At 36.1% G+C, this 12,219-nt stretch overlaps 1 protein-coding gene across 28 annotated transcripts in view; it reads right to left on the bottom strand.

Annotated features, from left to right (window-relative positions):
• IQCH (IQ motif containing H) overlaps positions 1–12,219 on the bottom strand; it is a 249,328-nt gene that overhangs the window by 193,642 nt on the left and 43,467 nt on the right. For 18 of the 28 annotated variants that reach the window (XR_008621111.2, XR_008621113.2, XR_008621115.2 and 15 more), the window contains exon 5: positions 5,978–6,094. The exons of the other annotated variants lie outside the window; for them this stretch is intronic. Coding sequence is in view for 14 of the 18 variants with exons in the window: in XM_034939000.3 (XP_034794891.1) it covers positions 5,978–6,094 (117 nt within the window). In the remaining 4 variants the exon portion in view is untranslated. The remainder of the gene's footprint in view (positions 1–5,977; positions 6,095–12,219) is intronic. 28 annotated transcript variants of the gene reach the window in all.

Raw genomic sequence — 12,219 nt, 5'->3', positions numbered from 1 at the left:
ATTATTACAGGAGTGTATATGAGCAGATCTGAATTTCAAAATATGACTAGTACAAAGCTACACCCTATCTAATAAAAAACACCTTTATGGGAAATTCAAATGTACACACACACACTCAGAGTAAGCCTGAAAGCACAAATTAACCCACTGACGATCAAATGATCAAATGCATTAAAATTTGGCATCAATTGAAATATGTAGGTATTCTTCTTTATTATACTTAAAATGCTTAAATATTTATCATTAAAAATCAAATGCAAATTAAATGCTTAGAACCCCTCTGAAACTCACTGGAGTTCTCTAACAATTTGAAAATGAACATTAAATCCTATTACTCACTTACACTAGGATGTAAAAGGAGCCAAATCAGATTCTTTTCTAAAAGCATAAGTGTGAAGAAGGAAATGAGAGATTTTTAACACTAATTCATTTTTCAGGAAGGTAAGAACCTTATTAGGTACCCATTATGTGCCAGCAATGTTAATATATTATCTGTATTCTCCATAGCACCCTTATCTAGTAGGCATCATTATCTTGACTTGACAAAAGAGGGAACACCGGATCTGAAATGTAATTTGCTTACCTAGGGTTCAGTAACTGCAAAATAGCAGATAGGACCCAAACTCTGATCTACTCAGCTCCAAGCCCCTCCCAGCACACCAGATTGCCTCTCCATCTTGCTTCCCCCATTCATAAAACAGAAAAATGAGAATGAGTGAGACAGAGTAACCTGCTCTTGGAAACACTAGTTAGTTAGTGGCAAGGCTGCAACAGGAATCCAGTAGTACCAGCATTTCACTAGGTAAATCCTATCAGATGGCCCATGGAGAGGGTATCCTGTGCAACTAGGCCTACTAGGAGCCAGCAAAATCATTACTTCACTTCAAAACTCAACATCAGTCTATATAGCTTCAGAGCAGAGACTAGACAGAGGAGGGGACAAATCAGTCCTGTCCTTAATACCTAATATGTGTAAAACACTGCTTGGTGCAGGGGAGGATTTGAAAAACAGACAAACAGAACAGACAACAAGGTCCCTGTCCTCATATCTGTGTGGGAAAGAAAGCATAATCATGTAAAATATTAAATAGCATCCCTGGAGGAGACCTCAGCAATATTCTGGTTCCCTCCCTGGACCCCTACAATAATATGTTTTAAATGACAGTATAAAACAATGGCACAATACAATATATGAGACTTGCCAATAGTAATAACTAATATTTTTCAGAACACTTCTTTGTACCAGGACCTTTGTTAAGTGCTTTGAATTATCTCATTAAAAACTCAATACAATCCTATGAGATAGATACTTTTATTGTGGACATTTTACATGAGGAAAGGGAGACTGTTTCTGGGAGATCCCGGTCTAGTAAGGATTCACACCAGGCAGTCTGACCCAGAATCACTATTCTAAGAGCTAAAAAGTGGTTTCAGTTCAGCATAGGGTTGGTTTGGGAATGCATACAGGATCATGGCAGAGAAGCTCAAGAAACATACCACTATAAAGAAATTAAAAGAACTCACTACAGCTAGATTTTTTTTTTATGAATGTTATCTGACAAGGCTATAGCCTCTCATTGCCTCTCCCTGCTCCCAGAGCAATGGGCTTTAGTGAGACAGCCATCCGCCAGCCAACATTCCATCACTTTCCTCAGCTTTCCCATTATTCCAAACCAATGCAGAATTGAAATTCTGAATAGCAACAACATACAAAGGCAATACACTACCACCTCCACCACCACCACCACCACCTTCACTGCCATATTAGTGGAATATATTTTATAGGCGTGAATCAGGAAGGACATGAAAAGTCATTCCTTTGTCAAAAACTCTTTCTAAGCAACCTGAAGAGAAAGCTCACTTTAAATGATAGGAGTGGGATGTTGTGCATGCCACCACAGTCCTTGGGTGATGACTGTGTGTCATAAATAGGATATGGCATTTCAGAATGTCTTTAAAGCTATTTCCTTTTGTTCAACTAATTTAATTTACCAAATGCTCCTGGGAAAAGGGAGGGGGACCAAGATGCTGACTCCACATTTCCTGAAAAATCAACATTTTCTTTTTAAACCGCTCTCAAAGAAATTGCATCTGATTGTTGTCTGCTGGCTCCCTCAAACTCTACCTCTGTCAAAATTCTGCCCCAGCAGGTGTGAGAAAGAATAGATGCAGAACTTGAGTGAATACCCACATCTGTTTTTGGAAAAAGAGAACAGAAGCAGCACAGAAGGAAGTAAAAGAGATAATTGCTGGCTTGAACTACAATACATTTTACTTGTGGGCAGAGGGCCAGCTTACAGCAGGCGGAATATGCAGGCCCATCTTATTGGAATTCAAGGGTGGGCCTCCATTCTTGTCCGGAGACAGCTGTAAACCAGCAGCCCATAGCATCACAATCAGGCACTGAGTTTTGTCAAGGAATGCTGATACGTACAGAAGCAGCTTTGTCTGCCTCAACTGCACCCCTGCCTGGTGAAATGACAGTCAATCTCTGATTCCAGATGACAAGAACTGGATAAAAACTTAAAACAAATGGCGACCTTTCAAAAGATTAATTTGTTTACCAACAAAATGTTCCCTCTTTGTCATCTGAGATGGGGGTGACCTTCACTTTCCCATATCTAGCCTGAAAGGATGCTGACTATAGTCATCTGTTAAGTTAACTCCATCTCAGCAATTATTCCCTTTTTTTATTTTTAGTGACAAGAAGGGTTTATTAATTCACTCTGCTTCTTGTTATGGTTTATAAATGCCACAAGCTCATTCTGAATTACTGCAGTGTAACATCAATTTGTTTAAATCTAATTCTGCTACCGTTGCCAAATTATGTTGTGACTGTAATTGTGGCCATATGCATGGGCTTAAAACACAATCATGTTTTGAAATCGCCCTTCTTTCTCCACTCCCACTCCCCACCCCCACCCCCACCCCACCCCTTACTTCTAGTGCTTCTTCTAATCATTTGACATTAACACAATTGCCTCACTTTCTATTACTTTATCATTTCAGAAATGAATATGCTTTCAGTGAGAGAGAGATTACTATGTACACCCCAAGTGAAACAGTAAAGAATGAAACTATGATTTGTGAAGTGTGGTTGCTACCCAACTAAGTTAGTGGAAAACACTGCATAACATATGACTCATAAAATCTAGAAATCATAATAGTATTAAATTCAACCTCATGAATAAATAAAAGATTCTAAGTTTACATTGCATTATATATATATTTATTTGGAAAGTAGAACCAAAGAACTGGTATAATTCTACAGCAACTCACATCTTGCCAAAAAGAAAAATGTTTTTATGATTCTTTTCTAGGTCATAACAGTTATAATCAGAGTTATTTGTGCAGCAATTCAAAGCAATGTTTGGTTTGGCTATTTTGTTATGCATTCATAATCGTTCTTTTAAAATTCATGTTAACAGATACATGTTTCAAGCCTTTTAAGAAACACTTTTTATTTAAAAGAAATAAATCAAAGTCAAATTTTCTGTAGATTTCTTAATGTGTTGTATTATAAAGTCTAACTGGAACTGGATGTCAGTGAGGGAACATGAACAGTACCAGGGATTTCTTCTTGTTTCCACATACCTTTGAGGACCTACTAGAAAAAATGTTAGAAGGTTGTTTGTTACTATTTGGCAGATTGAAGATATTGAAAAAATCACCAGTGAGTCTCACTTTTAATATGTTTTTGGTAAATTGATTTTACATAACAGAGTCACAGGATATAAAATTCTGAAGATAGTTTTGCAATATGAGTATGTGTGTGTGGCAGGGGGTATATGTGTTTTCAATGCACTAAAATCCTGGCATCAGCCTCTTATTATCAGGAGGAATACACCACTTCATAAGATGGAGATGATACCAGCTTCTAGGAACAAATAATGGAAATTGGCTACATATTCACATTTGCGCTGTCAAAAATGTCTAAGGTTATTTACAGGCTTTTGACAAGCTGATCAAGTTTCATAAGAAGTAACGAAACACATGGCCCTCGGCAGCCAAATAATAATCCCCTTTGAGTGTTTAGTTCTAAAATGATTAGCTTTGATGATGCCTTTCTAATTAACTATACATCACAATGCTAGACACATTACTCTAGTTTGGGTAAGTGCTTTTGAAACGATTTTTATAAGTGGTAAATCACAACTGCATTTATCCCCAAATGCTTTATATGACTGTTTAAAACCAAATACCTGAACACACTTCTCTCACAGTACTTTTTGCACAATGCTTCTGTTTTACAAATCCAAAATGAAAATACTGTTTTTCAGTTAGTATTACCATACAACTATATCAACATAAAATGATAGGGTCAACTAACTATTTGATCAAAAGGCCAACAGTTTGAAAAAAATATACACAATGTATATCCAATTTTAAATTGCTCTGGTGTAGATTTTTATGGCATCAAGTTTGATGGAAAAAGGAGATTTAATACAGTAAATGAATATCTATTAGCTATATGTCATAAAAGGGAAGTGCTTTCCCAAATTCTCTTTGCTCAAAGTATGTAGATACAACATCCAAGGCACTCATTCTATTTGGAAATTGGAAAAATACACAATTAATGACTAAGAATCTGCCCCAAGTTTTGGATATAATTTTGAAATCTCTATTTGCTTAAGTCTGAATCTTCATTCAGATTCATAAAGCAAAGCACAATCCTTTTTAAATCTAGAGGTATGCCTTTTAAAACTCCAGTACTCATCAGAAAAAGTTCACATGAAACACAGCAGTTGCCTCGGGCTACAAAGCCTCAGTACTCCTCCAGCTAAGCCAATATTAATTCTAGATGGAAGAGGAAAACCAACAACAAAAGAGAAATCTGCTTCTGTCTGTGTTGCCAGAGAAATAATATTTGTATTTCAGGGGCTTTGGGCTCATGGGAAGCAGATAAAAACCCTTTCACATTATTCACAGTGACATTTTAAATAAAGTTTCAGCAGGAATAAAAATATCTAACTTTCTGGTTATTTCTTAGGCTATAGAAGTATTTGTAAGATAAAGTGCTCTTAAACCAAACCTGTTAGAATAACATAAAGCACATATAAAGAAACTGAAAATATATTTCAGGGTTACACGAATGAAGTAGGCAGTTGAAAATGTCTGTGTAGGAAATTTGGAAGATTAATCTAAGAGACTATTATGCTAGTTAGAAATGGCTTTGCAATTTAATCCTAACATTAATCTTGTTTTTAGTTTTGATTTCACCAAGGCATACATTTAAGAGCTTTTGAAAGAAGCCAAAGGTTAAAAATGTATTTAAAAAAATAGAGATGTTACCTCAGTAATTGTTTTCAGTGTTAGAAATGATCTCAAATTAAATAATTTCCCAGCTAAAATGAAGCACTACTCTTAATCCTCCTAAGAAAACTCCACAACATAGAGTACAATCCTGGCTTTAGGACAAGGTAGCATCTAGTCAATGGCAAAAATGGCATTGACTCTGAGATCTCTTACTGCAGATCTACATTTGACTATTTTTCCCTCTCACTATTTTGCTGACATAAAGGCTTAGTCCCTGCTTGCCTCAGATTTAGAATAATATTCTCAAATATTTGCATATTATGACAGTATACACAATGGAAGAGGATTCTGTACTGTTGTTTTATTTGGATTTTTCTAGTGGTAAGCCTACTATCAAAGAAATACAATATTTAAAATTTCTCTATTAATTCTTTTTGCTGGTAAATTATTTCCTCGTTAAAATTATGGTACTAGATTATTTAGGAATATCAAATAAAATAGAGAAATCTGAATGAGCTACAAATAAGTCTTCAAAAATAGGCTTACATTTTCTTAATCATTGCTAATTATAAACAGAATGAGAGCCACTTCATCTCCAAAAAATTCCAAACACAAAAGGATCACAATCTTTACTTAACATCTACATTACATCTTACACTACTAATAAATGACTTTTATTTCTTAAAAAAATAAGAGCTCATTAAAACAACTCATTACTTACACATGCTTTTCTCTGATTAATATATGGCAAACTGATTCCATAGTTCGCATTTACAGCAGCTCTGTGGTGGATGTTTTCAGGATCCTGCAAGATTTTTACATTCAACCCTATCTTTCGCTGAAACAAAGAAACAATGAAACTTTCATGCTGGATGAACAAAAATGCTTACTAACATTTTATATCCTCAAAGGAGTTTAAAGTTCTTTGGAAATAATTATTTTAATGAAATTCTCACTGGAAAAAAATATATTTGGATCTTTTATTTAGGCTGCTAATCAGTCCCTTTTATTCACAGAAGAGGAACTTTCTGTAGATTTTCCTCCGTGTATCCCATTGCTCCCACAAATACATCCTCAGACACATTTTCTTAAAAATAATGCTGGAAGCCAACCAAGGTGGGCAAAGGACTAGATAGAATACCTGGTCTTAATTTCTTTTTAGCTTTCCAGGTCAAGGATTTTGTCAATGAAATCTATACTACAAATACACAGGTAGAGGGCTCCCTTGGTCTGTTAATGTGGCCACTTTCCTCTAGGGACATTTACAGGTAAATCTCAGTTTGGGCCTGGTAAATTTACCACAACAAATTTATCTACTCCTTCACAGAGATTCTCTTATCTGTAAGAATAATTTATGCTTTCATTAGAAAAAAATAAAAGCCTCTTGTCTGAACCACTTATTCCTCATTTTAAATAATTCAAATTAGTTATTGTTGACATGCTTGATAAACCATGAGAGTGGGCCACATAGTGGTGGTGGCAAGGGGCACTAGATAGTTGTCAGGACACCTAGGTGCCAGCTCTCCTCTCGACTGCTGTGTGTGACCTTGGGTAAGTCACTTCACCTCTATGGAAGTCAGTTTCTTTATTCACAAAATGCATGTTAGACTTAATGGTCTCTTGAGGAACCATGCCCGAGCTTTGGGATTCTATGATTTGAGGCTAAAAAATAATTTGGCACGTAGGGAATATGGTATTACTAATAATTTCTAGTCTTTTGTGATTTTAAAAATTGTAATATAATGCATATACCATAAAATTCACCCCTTTAAAGTGTACAATTCAGTGGTTTTCAGTATATTCACAACCATCACCACTATCTAATTCCAGAACATGTGCATCCCCCGAAAATGAGACCTCATACCCATTAGCAATTGCTCCCCATTCCCTCTTCCCACTAGTTCCAGGCAACCAGTAATCTACTTTCTGTCTCTCCTGACGTATCTATTCTGGACATTTCATAAAAATGGAGTCAAAATACGTAGGCTTTGCAACTTTTTAAAAAGGAGGTTAGAAGTATTGTGAGCAACTTAACTGTTTTCCTTTCAATTAAGTGTCTTAGTTTTGAGGGTGATCTGATGCAGTTGTTAAAATGTTGTAGGAATTGGACAGATTTGTTCATCATCCATCTATTTCTTTGACATAAGCATTTATAAAGGGTCTGTGCCTAAGGTCAAAGTGAAGAAGGCTACAAAAATATCTACAGAATGTATGCTAGATAAGCATAGATACGTTTAGGTAAGGTCTTTAACAGATATCCCAAATCTTCCTTTTACTTTTTAATAGCATGGTTTTTTGTTGTTGTTGTTTTGAGACGGAGTCTCGCTCTGTCACCCAGGCTGGAGTGCAGTGACACAATCTCGGTTCACTGAAACCTCCGCCTCCCAGGTTCAAGTGATTCTCCTGCCTCAGCCTCCTGAGTAGCTGGGATTACAGGTGTGCACTACCACACCCGGCTAATTTTTGTATTTTTAGTAGAGACAGGGTTTCACCATGTTGGTCAGGCTGGTCTCAAACTCCTGACCTCGTGATCCACCTGCCTTAGCCTCCCAAAGTGCTGGGATTACAGGCATGAGCCACTGTAGTCGACCAATAGCATTTCTTAAACCAAATCTCCAAATAACTGCCCTCAACTGTCCACTTTATTTAATCTGGGCAAGGATACAGGATGCAAACAAGGCATGTCTATTTCCTTCTCCTTGAGGTACACGTGGTCACAAAAGTAATGTCGTACCTAATTATAAATGGCTTTTCTTCTGTGGGTAACACTCACAGAACTACTCCAGGGTTTTTGCATGGAAGCAGATTGCCTCTTCTATTGAAATTAATACCTGAACATAATTTTTTCCTTCTTAAACTTTCAGAATAATTTCTATTCTACCAAGGATTGGGAAATTGCTAATATGTATTATATTGACTGGATGTGGGTTTCTGTAATTAGGGTGTTTTTAAAATGTGTGCATTCTGGATACAGAATTGATGGTAATAGCTTCATCTATCATGTCTAAGCTTTGTTAGAACATTTTAATTATGGGATTATTGGCTCATAGCAGTTTTCTTAGTTTTATCATGCTCCATCAAGTTTGTGTGGTTATAGGTCTGATGTAGGGAGGAAATGGCCAAATACAGAATCACTGTTAAAACTGGCCTTAAAATCCTGTAGTGTTCTGCCTATTGTTAAATTCTGTAGCACTACACATAGTTATTTCTGAAAAGAAATCAGTATGTAAATAGAAATCCAACAGAAATGATAGGTGTACTATCAATTCTTTATTGTTGGGTTAGAAAGCAATCATTTGAGGTTAAAAGATCATTTAAAAATGTTAATATTCTCATATTTACTATTTTGGTCCCAATGCATGTGTATACCAAAATAGTAATATGTAGCACACATGATTTAATTGCTCTTTTCAAAAACACTTAAAAGGAATCTATGTTTAAAGAATATTAACATAATCATACAGGCATGGTGGCTCACTCCTGCAATCCCAGCACTTTGGGAGGCCGAGGTGGGTGGATCATTTGAGGTCAGGAGTTCGAGACCAGCCTGGCCAACATGGTGAAACCCCGTCTCTACTAAAAATACAAAAATTAGCCAGGTGTAGTAGCGTGCGCCTGTGGTCCCAGCTACTTGAGAGGCTGAGGCATGAGAATTGCTTGAACCCAGGAGGTGGAGGTTGCAGTGAGGTGAGATCATGCCACTGCACTCTAGCCTGGGCAACAGAATGAGACTCGGTCTCAAAAAAAAAAAAAAAAAAAAAAAAAATTAACATAACAAATGTTTCACTGAAATTCACTATCAAGTACATTCAAAACCTAAATTTGTCTTACGAACCATCTATAGTGATGTATGGGAAAATACTTATAAACATAGCTGTATTATGAGACTCAATAATAAGGTTTTCAAGAAAATCAATTACAGACTTCAAAAACAAAAATAAAATTAATCATTCCATTAAGCAGGAAAGTATGCTCTGGAAGATGATCATTTTTTACCAACAGTAAGATAAATATCAGAAATAATTTCAGAAATTTTTAGTAAATTGGTCAAGAAAAGATACCAATTTATGTAATCCATCTTGAGTCACTAGACAATCTAAACTTTGTATTCTTTCCTTTTGATGGTAATTACAAGCAGATATATCAAATGTGACTCTCATTTAGACTCTGGTTTGTAAGAACAAAAGTTATTATCAGAGCCAATTACTGTTTTACCTACATGGCTGCACAGAAGCAGGGAGCTCAATTTTCATCTCATCAGTGATTCTGTGGTATTTATTTTATTACTATGCCCACAAAGCTATATAAGAAGGAAATAGCTTATGCTATTAAAACTAGGGTTGGAATATAGGAGGCTAAGGTTTCTTTTAGAACAACTTCTGAATTAAAAACACTAGGCAGCGTGTAATGCCAGCTCCCCAGACATGGGTAGACCATAAAATGACACACATCTGAGCAGTAGATCCCACACAGAGTAATCAAAATTGAAATGCTTCACAAACAAAGTTGAGAGAGGCTATTTACTAAGTTACAGTATTATCGACAGTGTTTCCTGCAAGTAGTGTCTTCTAAAGTGGATATTGCTTAATATCATATTCCCACTGGTTAAAGACAGCTGCTGTTTAGTCTCAAATGCAGAGAAAAGAAAAATACAAAGAATTTAGTCACTTTTAACACTCATTCTCTCAACCACTGTCTTATGTAATATGAAGAACAATAGACGTTAAGTCCTGATTTGAGCTGTATGATCTAGATTTCTCATTTGTAAAACTGGGTAGTAACCCTTAGCTTCATAGGGTTGTTTGTGAAGTTCAAATGACTAATGTATGGTAAGTATCTTGTAAATTATAAAGTACTATTCTGGAGCCAATGTGAAAGAGGCTCCCACTGGCCCCAAAATAATGATTACTGTGGATTGAAACATTTCAAACATATAAAAATCCATGAGTTCTTAATAATACTCCCTTCCCCTCAAAAACCTAGTTGATAAAATTGATAAATTAACCTAAAAATTGATAAATAAAAGAATTAAGCAAAAAGTAAGTAATTAAAACTGGTTTTCAGAGTCACCAAAGAGTTGCTAAGGAAAACTTCCTCATAGAGGCTAAAAAAATGCAAAGGAATGATAGAAATATAAAAATCACTACTTTGTAATTCCTAATGAAATAACGTATTAAAGTAAACATCAATGGTTGCTAATATCATTAAGTGAAAGGTTGTAGAGAATTTTATAAAAGACAAATTCAGCTGAAAATCCTTGGAGTCATTTATCAGTCTTAATATTATCAAAAGACAAAAAAAGAAATTGCGTCTTGATATGCTATAAAAGAAAATACACAGGCACTGGGTACAGCACCATTGTAAAATATGAAGTAGTCCTGCCAAAAAGACAGAATCTGAATACAATCAAGCTTCCAGATAAAACTAACAGTTTAGAAGAGCTACTAGGGACACAGGAACATGTAAAATGGCACCATGGGATTGCAATCAGATAAATCCAGACTGTGGGAAGAACCTATATGACAAATGACCTGGTTTCTTCAACAAATAATTGACATTAAAATTTTTTTATTTTTAATTTTTGTGGATACATAGTAGGTATATATATTTATGAGGTATATGAGCTATTTTGATACAAGCATATGAGTAATAATTACATCACATCGGGGAAATGGGATATCCATCACCTCAAGCATTTATCCTTTCTTTGTATTACAAACAATCCAGTTATACACTTTTATTTTTAAATGTACAATAAATTATTGTTGAGTATAACAGAGTGACCAGCCAGTGTCACCTTGTTGTGATATACTAGATCTTATTCATTCTATTTAACTATATTTTTGTGCTCATTAACTATCGCCCCTTCTCCCCAAGCCCCACACTACCCTTCCCAGCCTCTGGTAACCATCCTTCTACTCTCTATCTCAGTGAATTCAACTGTTTTAATTTTTAGCTTCCACAAATAAGTGAGAACATGTGAATCCTGCCCTTCTATGCCTGGCTTATTTCACTTAACATAATGATCTCCAGTTCTATCCATGTTGTTGCAAATGACAGGATCTCATTGTTTTTTTTTTTTTTTTTGGCTGAATATATTCCATTGTGTGTAAGTGCCACATTTTCTTTATTCATCTGTTGATGGACACTTAGGATGCTTCTAAATCTTGGCTATTGGGAATAGTGCTACAATAAACATGGGAGTACAGATATCTCTTTGATACACTGATTTCCTTTCTTTTGGAAATGGGATTGCTGGATCATATGGTAGCTTTATTTTTAGTTGTTGTTGTTGTTGTTCAGACAGATTATTGCTCTGTCACCCAGGCTGGAGCACAGTGGCACAATCTCTGCTCACTGCAACCTCTGCCTCCCGGGTTCATGTGATTCTTGTGCCTCAGCCTCCCAAGTAGCTGAGATTACAGGCATGCACCAACACACCCAGCTAATTCTTGTAATTTTTAGTAGAGACGGGGTTTCATCATGTTGGCCAGGCTGGTCTTGAACTCCTGGCCTCAAATGATCTGCCCACCTCGGCCTCCCAACGTGCTGGAATTACAGGAGTAAGATACCACACCTGGCCTATTTTTAGTTTTCTGAGGAACTTCCAAACCGTTCTCCATAGTGGTTGTATTAATTTACATTCCTACCAACTGTGTAGGAGGTTTCTGTTTTCTCCACATACTTGCCAGCATTTGTTATTGCCTGTCTTTAGATAAAAGTCATTTTAGTGGGTCAGATGATATCTCATTGTAGTTTTGATTTGCCTTTCTCTGATGATCAGTGATGTTAAGCCACCTGTTCGTCATTTGTATGTCTTATTTTGAGAAATGTCAATTCAGATCTTTTTTTTTTTTTAAACCGAGTCTTGCTCTGTCGCCCAGGCTGAGAGTGCAAGTGATGTGATATCAGCTCACTGCAACCTCCGCCTCCTGGGTTCAAGCAATTCTCCTGCCTCAGCCT

The sequence above is a fragment of the Pan paniscus genome, chromosome 16, assembly GCF_029289425.2.
Source record: "Pan paniscus chromosome 16, NHGRI_mPanPan1-v2.0_pri, whole genome shotgun sequence".
In the NCBI taxonomy this organism is placed as follows: Eukaryota; Metazoa; Chordata; class Mammalia; order Primates; family Hominidae; genus Pan; species Pan paniscus.
This window is presented reverse-complemented; position numbering and strand designations above follow the sequence as displayed.